General features: G+C 39.8%; 1 protein-coding gene across 2 annotated transcripts in view; it reads right to left on the bottom strand.

The window, feature by feature from the left end:
• The window catches only part of pdk3a (pyruvate dehydrogenase kinase, isozyme 3a), a 31,548-nt gene that overhangs the window by 10,531 nt on the left and 5,620 nt on the right, over positions 1–15,397 (bottom strand). For both annotated transcript variants that reach the window (XM_078409138.1, XM_078409137.1), the window contains exons 2-3: positions 3,590–3,731; positions 234–305 (exon numbers count right to left, since the gene is read on the bottom strand). In XM_078409138.1, coding sequence (XP_078265264.1) covers positions 234–305; positions 3,590–3,731 — 214 coding nt within the window. The remainder of the gene's footprint in view (positions 1–233; positions 306–3,589; positions 3,732–15,397) is intronic.

The raw sequence follows: 15,397 nt of genomic DNA, 5'->3' as shown, positions 1-15,397 counted from the left end.
TGAATAAGTCAAAGAGTGAAGATCATTTATAAAAAGCACAGGATGGAAGCACACTAATGTATGCAATTGTATACTTCAAGAATATATTAAAACTATTAGACACAATACTTGCTAGTTATTTTCAGCCATTGTCTTTGAGTCACACCAGTCATCATATGCATATTGAATTGTATAAATGGCCACTTCTTAAAGTGTCTGCAAAGTGTATTCAGAAAACAATTGGTGATTCTTACTCATCCATCACTCGAGCATCTTCAGGGCCTTTGCTTTGAAACTCTAGCAGTTCTAAAAAACTCTGCATGTACCTGTAAATGTGGCAAAAAAAGAAAAAGAAATGTTAGTCAACTGAAGTAAAGGTGTATATGATATGTTTTACTTAAAACAAAAAGTAGCACTGATCGGGTGAATTAATTAACATTCACTGCAGATTTAACTAATCTCAAAAGTGAAAATCAAACACAATTTAAATGTCTTAAACATTTTCTGCCTATAAACTAAGATGTAAAGTAGAACACATTGTTATTAAAACATTTCTCAGCAGGGGCAAGTGAAAAAAAGACTAAATATATCCCGTATAGGAATACAAGAAGGGATATTAAATACATTTAGGTTTATTATTGTTATGTGTACCAAGATACAATGAAAAGCTTTGTTTCACATGCTATCCAATCAGATAAATACATACATACAATCACGTCAAACTCAAGTACAATAGATAGAGCAAAGTGCATTACCTTAGCTTATGGAAGGATCATTCAGAAGCCTGATAACAGAGGGGAAGAAGCTGTTCCTGAGTCTGGTGGTGCGTGGTCTCAACCTTCTGTACTTTTTGCCAGAAAGAAGTAGAGGAGGAATGACCAGGGCGAGACAAGTCTTTGATTGCGATGGCTATTTCTCTGAAGCAGCGTGAAGTGTTAATGGAGTCAATGTGGGAAGTCTGATGTGTGTGCTGGACCGAGCGGGCTACATTGATGACTCTGTGCAACTTCTTGCTGTCTTGGGCAGAGCTGTTGCCAAATCTGGTTGTGATTAACCCAACAGTATGCTGTCTATGGTACATCCATAGAAATATCAAAGAGTTATTGGAGACATGTCAAATTTTCTGTCTCCTAAAGAAGTAGAGGTGTGGAGACAGGGGGGGTGGTCTTCTTGGTCACATCTATGTGGTTTCACTACTTCAATGAATACCGACCGGGGGCTCTAATATTCGTCATGACAAAGTGCTTTGAGAGGTTGGTTAATGCATATTAACTACGACCTTCGCAAGACCGTGAACCCACTACAATTTGCCTACTGCCACAATAGATCAACTGTGGATGCGATCTCATTGGTTCTCGACTCTGCACCAGACCACTTGGACAATAAAAACACATACGTCAGGCTATTGCTTGACTATAGCGTGCTGATCATCATCCCCTCCAAAATTGGGAACTGGGTCTTTGCGTAACCCTTTGCAACTGGATCCTTGACTTCCTCACCTACAGAACACAATCGATATGAATTGGCAAAAACAAATCCTCCTCGATAACCATCAGTACAGACACCTCAAGATTGTGTGCTCTGTCCACTACTCTACTCACTGTTACCTATGCCTATGTAACCGGACACAGTTCCACCCCCATCTTAAAATTTGCTGACAACACCACTGTTGTTGCACAAATTATGGATAAAGACGAGTCAGAATATAGGAGGGAGATCCGATTGAATGTTGCCAGAACAACAATCTTGCTATCAATGTCAGTAAGACCAAAGAGCTGATTGTAGACTTTAAAAGAGGATGTCCAAGGAACCACAAATCTGTCTTCATCGATGGTTGGTGGTGGAGATAATCAACAATAAGTTCTTGGGCAGGTATATCTCTGAAGACTTGTCTTAGACCCAGCGCATTAATGCAATCATAAAGCCCATCCAAGCCTCTACTTCCTGAGGAGATTCGGTATGATGATGAATGGTTTCTTAAATTTCTCCAGGAGTATGGTCGAGAGAACATTGGCTGGATGCATCACGGTCTGGTCCAGCTACTCAAAAGCCCGAGAATGAAGGAGAATACAAAAGGTAGTAGACACTACTTAGTGCATTACAGGTACTAACCTCCACACCATCACACGGATCTGTAGGAGGTAGTGCCTCAAAGGCAGCCAGCATCAAGGACGCACACCACTTTGGCCACACTCTCATTTCACCCCTGCCATCAGGAAGGTGCTATAGGAGTCTTAAAATCTTGACTTCCAGGTTCAGCCACAGCTACTTCCCAATAACCAAAGATAGACACAAAAACCTGGAGTAACACAGCGGGTCAGACGGTATCTCTGGAGAAAAGGAATATGTGTAGTTTCGAGACGAGACTCTCCTTCAGACTGAGAGTCAGGGGAAAGGGAAACGAGAGATAGTATAACAAGAAGGCTATTTAACACGACAAACACCAAACATAAACCTACAAAATGTCTTGGTTGTACTAGGGACCTCAGGTTTTCGTTTGATTGTGGTTTTTTAAATTTATTGAACCTTTTTTCTTTGTTTATTATTTTATCTATTAAGTACTGTGTTTACAAACCTGTTGTACTGCTGCAAGAAGTACATTGTTCTGTTTTCAGTACATATGACGAACACTCTTAACTCTCTCTTGACTCTAGCTTATCTCATCTCCAATGTTAATGCAAATGAGATAACCAAACAGCTTGAGGCAGGCACAATGTAACCAAAATAAACAGAGGATGTGATATGGAGAAAGTGGCCAAGTTGTGACTAGATAACGAAAGGCAAAATACAATGCCAGTAATATGGGTGGAGCGGGTAATCAGTATTAAAAGCTCAGTTAAGGTTCTATTGGTATATTTGAGACAAAGTTTCAGTGAAAACCCAGATATCATTATGACCAACCTAATGGCATGGACTGAATAAGTGAATAGAAATGCTTCATCTACCATTGAAACATTAGTAGATGATTCTACCAATTTTACACTTCTATTATTTATCCATTTTCTTTAAATTGTTACTACTTAATCTTCTTTCACAACCTTTCGAAATCAGTAGGAAACAACTACAGATGCTGGTTTAAATCGAAGGTAGACACAAAATGCTGGAGTAACTCAGCAGGACAGGCAGCATCTCTGGAGAGAAGGAATGGGTGACGTTTCGGGTCGAGACCCTTCTTCAGACTGCTGCCTGTCTCGCTGAGTTACTCCCACATTTTGTGTCTACCTTTCAAAATAAGTGTTCTTTTGCTCCCAACACTTCCACCATTAGAAAAACAATAATTTTGAACACTTCCAACAAGTGCCCTCTTAACACCCCTAATGCTTCTGGTGTAGTATGTTGCAGTTGCAGTTGCAGTTGCAGTTTTGTTTGTTTGCTAGAGGTGCAATCGCTAAAAATCATGCTTACAAATCTCGGCATTAATGCTTGCAGTATTTTTACTCTGAGGTACAGAAAGATGACCAATACAAGAACACATCTTCACTATAACCACAATATTTTCCATTCAGCATACTTAAGTTTCCATTAGTTTGCAAACCGGTAATCTTGTTATATTGTCACACACTACAAACTGACATAAAAGGTTTTTATTTTACAAATATTGTTTACTTACCAGGTCTGAACAAGCTGCACAGAAGGCCTGCTCAGCAGGTTATCAGGAAGCAAGTTCACTTCCCTCATTGTATTAGCCAATCGTACTGGTAGTTCCTTTCGCAAGAACATAAAAGAGGTCTTCTCGCATGCATTTTCACGACCTAATGACAGCAAAAAAAACGAATTATTCTGCATAGCAGATGCTGGCTGCCTGCAGTGTACTAAATGACTAAATGTATATAAATTCAGTCTTTACATATATTCATTCAGTCTTTTCCTCTACCAAGGAAGCACAATGGCGCAACTGGTAGAGCTGCTGCCTCACAGCGCCAAAGACCTGGGTTCAATCTTGACCTTAGACGTTGTATGTGTGGAGTTTGCATGTCCTCCCTGTGACTGCATAAGTTTCCTCCGAGTGCTCAGGTGTCCTCCCACATCCCAATGACATACGGGTTTGAAGGTTAATTGGTCTCTGTAAGTTGCCCCTAATGTTAGGAAATGGATGAGAAAGTGGGATAACATAGAACTAGGGTGAATGGGTAATCAATGGTCAGTATGGACTTGCTGAGCCAAAAGACCAGTTACTATGTTGAAACTCTAAACTAAATATTAAAAAGTCATAGCATAGCATGCTTTATTTGGTGTAAATTAGAGGCACATTTTATTGTTTTTTTAATGTACGAAATAAGATTCTTTACAACTTTCATTCAGAAGTTAATGTCATTATCAAAATATAAATCCATTTATTCACTATAAACAAACTAGCACAGTATTATTTTTTCACTGTGAATTTAGAACAATTCATTTTAGGATTGTTAACTATAAATATGTCGAGGAAAAAAGATGTATATGAATTTTCAGCATTAAGCAAGCCTCTGGCCGATCAATAAAGAATATTTAACATAAAGCAAAATTGTATTGTCAACTTGGAAGATGTCACTTTAATTTGTACAACTCCCGTTAAACTGCATCTACAGACACTCCCTGACTAATGTTAAGGGTTACGTTCTGTAAACCCTTATTTATGTAAGTCAGATTTTACGCAAGTCACAATCACCAAAAAACAAAAGTCGAAACAAAGAACTGCAGATATTGGTTAAAACACAAAACAACACAAAGTGCTGAGTAACTCCGCAAGTCAGGCAGCATATGTATATAACATGGATAGTTAACATTTTGGGTTTGGACTCATTCAATACTGAGTTATTCCAGCACTTTCTATCATTTCACTTTAAAACTAGGCGCTAATGTTGCTGATCTGCACACACAAGCCATTCTTCATCAGCTACCGCATTGCCCGGTTGACGCAGCTATTGATGCGGTTCACATTGTAGCCTCTGGCCGACAGTACTTTCTTTAGGCCACCACAAGATGCGCTTGGTCACTGTGGGGCTCCCTCCCCTCACCACCTGCCTCTTCTTCCTGACGGCCGTCACTTTGTTCACTCCCACCTCCACTGCAGCCACTTCCTCCCATCGCTCTGTCCACTCCGTTGCTCCCACCTCCAGCGCTGCCTCCTCCTCCCCAAAGTCAAGATGGAAGGTGTTGGCAACTGTGGGGGAGGAGGTGGTGGTGGTGAAGGGGGAATGGCAAAGTGGACACAGCCGTAGTTAGAGGAGATGGTAGTGAAGGGGAGGCAGGAAGAACCAGCAGCTGGTGAGGGGGAAGGAGCCCCATGGTGACTAACCGTATCATGTCAGTAGCGGCAGCCTGAAGAAAGCTCTGTCGGCCAGAGGCTACAACATGAACCATAACAGCTCTGTCAACCAGACAGTGTGGTAGCTGGTGAAGAAGGATTCATTGGTACACCTTGTGGAAGATGTGGGCGACTCAGCCGGGCCTTACTATCCAGCACCTCTTTCGTTCTTGTTCGTCGTCCCAGTGTCACGCTGATAGTGGCCGAAACTAGAAGAGCAGCGAGCCTGGGCGATACTTTTATATCCATAAAGCGGACGGAAAGCCCTCACCATGCTCCCATTGTAATAACACAGGTCATTCAGGTAAAGGGACTCGCTATTGTGAATTGTCTACAGAACTCACCTATTATGTAAGTCATAGAGTGCCTGGATTTCAGTTTTAGTCATTAAGATAGAAAAAATATTCAATCTTCAAATTTTGTATTGGGAAGAGCCAAGGTTGATCCATGGTTTCTAGTCGACTGCTTTCAAGGAGATGACTAATCAGTATCAGTTAGTGAAGCATTTGAGCAGTTAGACTACAAGAAATTAATTTATTGATTAACCGATTCATTTCAAGCCAACACTTAATACAATTTATCCTATTGTAGGTATAACCCTCATTCATCAGTAGTTTAGAATACACACAGCACACATTCCTCTAGGGCACGATGACATTTGCAATATGATCAGTCTATAAATTCCAAGCTGCATTGAAGGTCAATGCTTCACAGCAAATTTGTTTACAGCCACTAAAGCACAGTGTTTGTTGCAAACTGGTATCATATCCAGTGTGTTTTGTGGACGTTTTTCCATTGGTTTTGCCAAACTTATTTGCAAAACAAAATATATTATCCAACAGATTGGACATTTGTACTGTAAGTAATGGTTATAATCTTCCAGTAAACTATTTCCTTCCTTTATAAATGGCTGTAAAATATAACATGTCCTGATTTTTCTGAATAATATGCTACAAAATCATAATTACATTACCTTTTAGTTAAAGCGAATATGCCAGCAGCTCTAATCCAAAAGGTAGAGCATTCATCAAATTAAGCTTCCTTATTTTTCAGTATGTCATAATATAACTTTAGATCTCTTGCTTTGCGCAGCCTTTCACGTCAGGTAAAACTGTTCTCAGGAACCAGGAAACAAATCAGGAATACAAATCTATCTCGCTTTACAGCCAAACATTCAATGACAGATGGTGTTATGACAGCACGGGTGAGTTTGACATAGCTGATAGCAATTTTGTACCTTTGATAAATCATGAGTGCTCTACAAAGAAGGTATAAAGAGATTGCATTGTACCATTAATATTTTCCTTATCCAATATTCTTTCTGCAATTAACAACATTGAGAAAAATGCTGATCATTAATCTCACTTTACATTTAATTTATCTTTATTTGTGTGCCATCCAGGCAAATCATACCCTGTGCATACCATACAGGGTATGATTTACTGGGATAGCACACAAATCAAAGTTTTTCACTTTACCTCGGTTCAGGTGTCAATAATAAACTCATAGCAATTTAATGGAAAATGATTTTTAACTTGAATATACTTTAAAAGTATTTGATTAGCAGTACAGCACAAAAGAAAAACAAGGTGTAATGTGAATCCTAATTCCTCCTTATCAAGTCCAAACGTTGCTGTAGGTATAACAGCAAGTTTGCAATTGCAAAATAATTAATTTAACCAAAACCAACAGGGATGAGAGAAGTGTTAATGCTGAAAAACATTTTCTTAGTAGAAACAAAGAACTGCAGATACAGGTTAATACACAAAAGGACACAAAGTGCTGGAGTAATCAGCGAGTCAAGTGGCATCCCTGGAGAACACGGATAGGTGACATTTGGGGTCATGCTGCCTGACCCATTGAGTTATTCCAGCATTTATGACCTTACTCTTAGCAGTGTTTTCAGGACAGCATTCTCAATAAACAAGTTACTATCCTTTTAGGAGAGTAGCATCATTTGGCCTTGTTCTGGTTTAGAAGTTAAGCATAAAGGTCGTTTAAAAAATATAGGAACATTTAAGAAGGAGTTACTATGATATGATTAGAATTTGTTTAAGAATCAGAAAGGAAAAGGAGCAAGTATGAGCCTGAGATCTGGAGAGGGGTTGTACAGTAATGCAGTATGCACTTAGACCATTTTGCTCAGATAAATAACATCAGCAAGTCCGCACCGACCAGCGATCCCCACACATTAACACTTTCCTACACACACTATGGACAATTTACAATAATACCAAGTTTATAAACCCAAGGCAATTAACCTACAAACCTGTACGTCTTTGGAGTGTGGGAGGAAACTGAAGTTCTCAGAGAAAATCCACGCAGGTCACGGGGAGAACGTACAAACTCCATACAGGCAGTGCCCGTAGTCGGGATTGAACCCGGGTCTCCGGTGCTGCAAGCGCAGTAAGGCAGCAACTCTACTGCTGCGCCACCGTGCTGCCAATATGTCGCCTGTAAATATTGCTTCTGGTTTACTAAAGAAATGTTTAAATTCCGTTAAACTTTCATTGCGTGGTGCTATGTTGTTGTAAAGTGTGTGCACTGTAGAAAAGGGAATGGAAAGTGATCTGGTCCCAGATAACGCCATGTCTCGTTGAAAGTACGCTCCTGTCTGCATAGATGCTTTTGGTTCCGGGCAAATTTCGAGTAAATTAACATCGAATTTGATGAAAGGTTACTATATTCTTTCTCATTTATGTATATTTAAAAAAATATATAATCATATATTTTTTTCTCTTTTTTTTCAAATTTTCAAATGGTATTAAATTTTGATCAAATTTTGGTTGATTTTTAATCACAAATTAGCGCAAAAGGATCACCCATTGTTAATGCTGTGGTATTTCGTTAAAATTTAATAACTTTCAAATTTGACCACCTATGTCACAGGTTGGTAGCCTCATTTACGGAAACACCCCTATACATGTGGGCAAATAGACCTTTACTTTATTGTTTCACCCCAAAAGATGACAAATCTAACAAAGCAGCAATCACTTCACATTGTACAAAATTGTCATCCTAGATTTCTGTACTCAAGGTTCAGGAAAGGGATATGTATTCTCAAACCTTTGACTTATCAGCGAGGGTACCCCCTAATTTGGCAGAGCCGTAACAGAAAACCAGCAAAGTGTTTATACTTGCCCTATTTCTAGTTAAGAGTTTCTAGGTTGTGTTATTCCAATCTTCGTTCTGACCCAAATGTAGATTAGCGGTGAATTAAAAATCAGTGTTCTAATTTTTTTAAACTACAAAAGGAAAGAGCAGTTTACGTTTTATTAATGTACACACATCTTCCTTTATACATTTTTATTGCAAAAGTATTTTTATTAAATCTTATAAAATATGGGTGTTGATGAAATGAATAATTATTTATTGTTTACACTCAAATGACCTTCAGAAGGTAAACTACATTCTTAAATTATTGTTTTGGGAGATGCTGTTGAAGAAGTGTCAATGAATTGCTGGTGTACACTGCAAACATTTTGCAATACTGGTATGAACATTGAAAGGATGCTGTTCAAGGTGTCAATAAATCAAGATGCTGTCTTTGACGACAAGCATGCTAATAATGTAGATAGTTACGTATAATGTAAAGAACAATGCCTGGCTGAGGATTGGGAAAGGTTTAGAGGCCAGCTTAGGATGTATACTGATAATGTAGAACAGGAGTAAAATGGCACAGTATCTATATATAAATCGTCTCCCATCCATATTCTCCATAGATGCTGCCTGTCCTGCTGAGTTAATCCAGTACTTTGTGTTCTTTTATGTATTAACCAGCATCTGTAGTTCTTTATTTCTAATTCTTCACTAGATTCATTCTTGCTCAGAAAAAGCTCTACAATGTCTGGAGTTTAGGAAAATAATAATAAATGTTCCAATGTGTAGGAAGGAACTGCAGATGCTGGTTTAAACCAAAGATAGACAAAAAAAAAGCTGGAGTAACTCAGTGGGACAGGCAGCATCTCTGGAGAGAAGGAATGGGTGACGTTTCGGGTCAAGACCCTTCTTCAGACTGGTCAGGGGAAAGGGAAATGAGAGATATAGACGATGATATACAGAGATAAAGAACAATGAATGAAAGATATGCAAAAAAATAACGATGATGAAACAGGCCATTGTTAGCTGTTTGTTGGGTGAAAATGAGAAGCTGGTGCAGCTTGGGTGGGGGATGGATGGAGAGCGAGGGAATGCCAGGGCTACCTGAAGTTAGAGAAATCAATATTCATACCACTGGGCTGTAAGCTGCCCAAGCAAAATATGAGATGCTGTTCTTCCAATTTGCGTTTAGCCTCAATCTGACAATGGAGGAGACCTAGGACAGTATGGGAATGGGAAGAAGAATTATAAAGTGTTTAGCAACTGGGAGATCAGCTAGGCCCAGGTGGATTGAGTGAAGGTGTTTGCCCAATCAACATCTCTGATCTTGAGAAAGCTTGAATTATGTCAAACCTGCTGGGTGAATCCTGAACTAGAGAGCATAGTTCCAGCATAAAGGACACCTAATTAACACAGAGATGAAAAGGAATTTCATTATGCCAAAAAATAAGTAAGTAAATATTTTCAAGGATGAAGGTACACAGATTTTTGGACAGGTGGGAAAGCTAAGTTCAATCAATCAACACCGACCGCTTTCATCTTTTCAATGGCAGAGGCTTAAGAGGTCGCATGGCCTTTCCAGATTTCCCCAAGTCGTATTTGGTCATAAACCATAAAACTGAGTCAAAAACAGAAAATGCTGGAAACATTCAGCAGATTTACGAGTTCCGATGAAGGATCTTGGATCCACGGTGTTGGCATTGATTCTCTTCCATGGATTCTATCTGATCTAGGCCTTTCCAACATACTCTGCCTTCATTTTATGGTCGGCAAACCTGGTGAAAAGCACAGCTTAAAAAGTACAAAACTGACCTCCAAATTAGAGACCAAGTGCCAATTCATTGACATAGCCTCATCCATCTCCCCTTGTAGTATGACTCACGTATGCCAGAATGTCAGTGACGTCGCAGCTGCGGCTTGCCTGCAGTCCGTCTGTCTTTTGTGTTTTTTGTTGTTTTTGTATGAATTGTAGTTTTAATATGGTGTAGTGTTTGTATGTTATGTTTGGGGGGGGGGGGGTGGGAGGGAACGGGAACTGTAAAATTCTCTCTCCCGAACGGAGACGCGACCTTTGTTTCTGTGTCGTGTCTCCGTTCCCGCTGCGGCCTACCATCAGCCATTCACCTGGGACCACCTGGGGCTCTGGTTCGCAGAGCCCGCGGCCCGGACTCACCACCTGCGGCGCTGGCTGCCTGCGGATGCTACGGGAGCGGCTGCGATTCGTCTCCGGAGGCTCCGGCGCGGGCCGCGTGGACGTCGGAAGCCCGCAGGCCCCTGGATGGGGGCCGACATCGGGAGCTCCGGCAGCGGCAGAGGCAGGGTGTTCGCCCGCCCCGAATCGCGGGGCTTGGGTCAGCCCGCCGCGGACCTTTCACCGTCCGGCGCGGCCTGAAATAGGCCGTTGACCTTTCACCGCCCAGCGGCGGCTTCAATATCGGGAGCCCCGACCGCCCCGACGTGGCAAATCCAACAGCCTGACCGCGGGAGAAGACGGCAGGGAAGAGAAAAATACATTTTTGGCCTTCCATCACAGTGAGGAGGGACTGGAGGAGACTCACTGTGATGGATGTTTCTTTTTGTTTGGTGTTAGTTGTGATTGTATGTGTTATTGCATTTTTATTGATTATTCTTATTGGTCTTATTGTTTAACTGCGGGTAATGTTTCATTTCACTACACATTTATGTGTATGTGACAAATAAACGACTATTGACTATTGACTATATTGACCTTATTTACCCTGGAGATGTACCTTCCAATATCCTATTACCCCAATCTCAGAGGGGTGACTTCTATCTGTTTTATAACATTCACATCAAAACTGTCTGTTCCATTGTTTCAACCTGCTCTTACCCACAGAACATTACCCGCGGCACTGAAAGCCACAGGAGATCCTTTTTTTCCCTGTGGCTATCAAACTGTACAACTCCTCCCCATCCTGACATGGGGTAGACTGGCTCCCCTTCCCCCTCTTCCCAATCTTTGCACATCCCAAATCCTTGACTTTCCACTCGTCACTTTAATTTCATGTTTCATGTATCTTGTGTTTTAGGACTGTTGGCAGAGCAATTTCCCTCCTGGGATAAATAAAGTTCTATCGTATCGTATTTCCTGCTCAAATTCTTATCTCCTCCTTTCCAATCTGTTCCTGTCTGCATCTGCAACACATCTGATGCCATTTCCTCTTTAACAGTTTCTAGGATCCTGGGTCTCCAACAGCTTTACACAATGGATATTGAATCTCTAAATATCTCCACTTAGAAACTTGATTACTTTCAATTCACCACATTGTATCATTAACTGTTCACAATCCAGCATTCCTTTTCATCAAGGGGATCAAACATAGATGTGAACACTTTGCAGAACACATCCACTTAAATTTAATGAGTCTCTGCAGGTGTCTGGTCATCTACCATTAATTCTCCAATGCATTTGTACTCTCACCTGTTTGTCCTCAGCCACACAGACTGTTCCAGTCAAGCTAAATGCAAGATTAAAGAATTAGCACTTTTCATTCTTTCAGGAAACAACATAAATGTCAACAAGTTCAGACAATGATTCTGCTATTTCCATTTACACTTCTGCAGGCCCCATCTTTTGTTTCTTTACTTATTTCTTTTCATTACCACTTATGGTCTTCATTACCATTTCTTTTCATTGCACCATCCCTTTCAAGTCAATTTACGATCTCAATTAACCTTTCCTCAACACATGGTATTTCCTGTATTTTTTGTATTTCTTGGAGGTAGAAGCTATAAAAGATTCCTCCGGATGGTTCAAAATGCCTTACAATCAATGCAATAGTCCAGAAATGTCATTACTGTTGGATAGGCAACAGTTAATTTGCGAATGAACCCCTATGAACTGCAATGATCAAGAAATGCTGATTGATTCTCAGGAATATGGCTCAAACATCATCTTCATGCACAAGAGGCAAACAGGATTAATGCTGTCAGAGTCAGACTGCACAGAGACATGTTCTTTGGCCCAACTCAACCTTACCAACTAAAATGTATTTTCTAAGTTGGTTCCACCTGACCATGTTTGACTCGAAACCTTTCCTATCCATGTACCTGTCCAAGTGTCTTTTAAATGCTGTTATCGTACGTGCTTCAACTAACTTCTCTAGCAGCTCGTTCCATGTACCCACCCTCCGAGTGAAAAAGTTGCCCCTCAGGTTCCTATTAAATCTTGCCTCTCTCACCTTAATCTATGCTCTCTGGTTCCCGATTCCCCCTACATTGGGTAAAAGACTGTATTTACCCTGGTTATTCCCCTTTATATGATCACCCCTAACAATTTACGCCATGGTACGAAACCAGAGCATCCTGAGGATACCCACGCAATCACTGGGAGAATATGCAAGCTCCACATGCATCACCCGATGCTAGGACTGAACTCAAGTCTGAAGACACTGTGACTCTAGTAACTGTACCATTGTATCACATTAACAAGTTTGAGGGTAAATTTAATTGTCCAGTGGACAGTGAAAGTGGGACAAGCATGTCAATAATACATACATAGGAATTCAGCCAAGATATGTTCCTGGATAAATACTTAAAACAACACTGGGAGGTACAATACATTGATAAATGTAAGATATTGCATATCCAGAAAAAAGATAAAGAACACATGCATTAATACATTGATAAATGTAAGATATTGCATATCCAGAAAAAAGATAAAGAACACATGCATTATTAAATTGTAAAATAAACTAAGACTTGGAGACATTTCAGCCACTGCTCCAACACCTAAGAAAAATGTTTAAAAAGGAATCCTTTAATTCAAATCAAAAATACAAACCTCCAAATAAAATTCCAAGTTAAAATATGCATCAGCTGAGTTTCTACGAAGAATCTAAGTATAATGTCTGACTTATCAGGTAAGAGCTACTCATCTTCCGAGAAGATACTTTACATGAGACAATAAACATAATATATGTCTGCCAGCCTATACTTCTGATAGGAATTCATAAATGAAAAAAAAATCTAAATCTTCACTTTACTGCTTTATAAAGAGCCAGACGTCTTCAAAGTCTGCAATTAAAATACCATCGTTTACTCAGTCAACCACGACCGTCAGTACATTTTGAAGCCTTTTTTGTATTAATTTTACAATATAGAAATTGTTACAATCCAAAATAAAATATATCAATAAAATTCGTAATCAATAAAACAAGATCTATCACATATGACATTAAAAGACAAAATAAACGAGAATACCAAGATAGGTAACAAGAGCTTAAACAGATGAAGGTCTGGAAATCCAAATGATAAATGTCCGGTAACATTTTAAGCAGTAATCCTCATTTACAGCACAGTTAGATGTTGAGCTGAATACGATTTCTTTACCTGAGGCATCAAAAAGCCTCCCTTGTCGACATGCATCGTGATCTCAGTTCACTGCCATGGTTGTTAATCTACTGTCCTCCTTTCTACATCCTTTCTTGGGGAAAAGTCATCATCAACAACTGTAATTTTAAATTCCCAACCATAAGGCCTTTTATTGTCCATTTCTCTTCAATAAATAGTTGAAACAACACCTGTAGAACTATTACGTGCACCTTACACCCTTCAATTCCCAATAAAACATTTTTTTTCTCACATGATGGTCCTTAACCCCAATATGGACACATTATTATTGCTTCAAAATTTTTACAGGATGAAAATTGAAATAATGCCCCACGACATAATAGTTTTTACCATCCATCAATACACCTGGCCAGACCAGATCAAGGACCATGGCCTCATCTTCCAAACTTATTAATCTACATGATCACTCTTGAATAAAAATATATCCTTTTCCTTAAAATGCTCTGCTAAGCTCACTTTGCAACCACCTCAAATAGGAAGTGTGTAGGAAAGAACTGCAGAACTGCAGATACTGGTTTAAATCGAAGGTAGACACAAAATGTTGGAGTAACTCAGCGGGACAAGCAGCATCTCTGGAGAGAAGGAATGGGTGACGTTTTGGGTTGAGACTCTTCTTCAGACTGAAATAGCTCAAATAGGAAGGATGGATTTCTTAGCACTAACATTGAAACAATCCATTCAGTTACTTCTCCCAAATACCCACTCTGCCTGGTACAATTCTCAATGTTTTGTTCTCTAGTTTTCTTCCTTTCTCCACTCAAACTCACCTTGTCCACACCCACAACTTGTTCCTGACTCAATTCCCACTTAGGTTATCACCCAACATCTCCCTTCACCTCTGCAAGTCTTATCTAACAATTTATAATTTAGAATCTGGAAGAAACAGCTTCTCTTTCCACATGACTATTACCTCAAAAAGATGCTTCTTTAATAACTTCAGAAACAGGAGCAAAAATTGGCCACTCAGTTCCTCAAGCCTGCTCCATCACTTTGCCCAGGCTTCATCTCCTCTATTAAATTGTAAATATACAATATTTCTGCACTCGGGAAATAAAATATATATTTTCCCCCGTTCGGCAGAAATTTTGGGCCCAACCACAAACAATTCACCTTCAACTCCAATTCCACCTTGCTCTTGGCCAGTCTCTTATTCAGCCAGATTATTTGCAATCTTTGAGTTCTATTTAATCACAACTTGAAATGCCAAACCGTGTATAATGGTCATATGCACTGTATAGTGGCAACTTTGATTCTTACCATCGAGTCATCTCCTTTAGTCACTACTTCACGAAAGGAGTGGTGATCATACTTGACGCAAACAACAAGAGATCTTCACGACGTTTCAGTTTAATTAGTCGTTTATTGAAGTAGTGTTACAAACAGATAGTATTTCTCCCGTCATAGACTTAGCAGGAATTGTATCTAGCCAAGCTCCCCTCGTGTCTGAAGCATTACGTCAGTGCATTCCCAATTATACTCCTAATTCTGGCTCCTCCCAGTCCATATATGCACATATGCCCATATATGTATTCATCTCACGACAACCCCCAAGTGTCCAAAATTAATACAGCTAGTAAAGACAAATGGCTCCTGCACACCGGCCCCTAATTGTTCTAAGTATATAACAAAACAATTACTAATAAACATTAAAAGGAACCA

The sequence above is a fragment of the Rhinoraja longicauda genome, chromosome 12 (assembly GCF_053455715.1).
Source record: "Rhinoraja longicauda isolate Sanriku21f chromosome 12, sRhiLon1.1, whole genome shotgun sequence".
NCBI lineage: Eukaryota > Metazoa > Chordata > Chondrichthyes > Rajiformes > Arhynchobatidae > Rhinoraja > Rhinoraja longicauda.
Note: the sequence above shows the minus strand (reverse complement) of the source record. Positions and strands in the feature narration are given on the sequence as shown.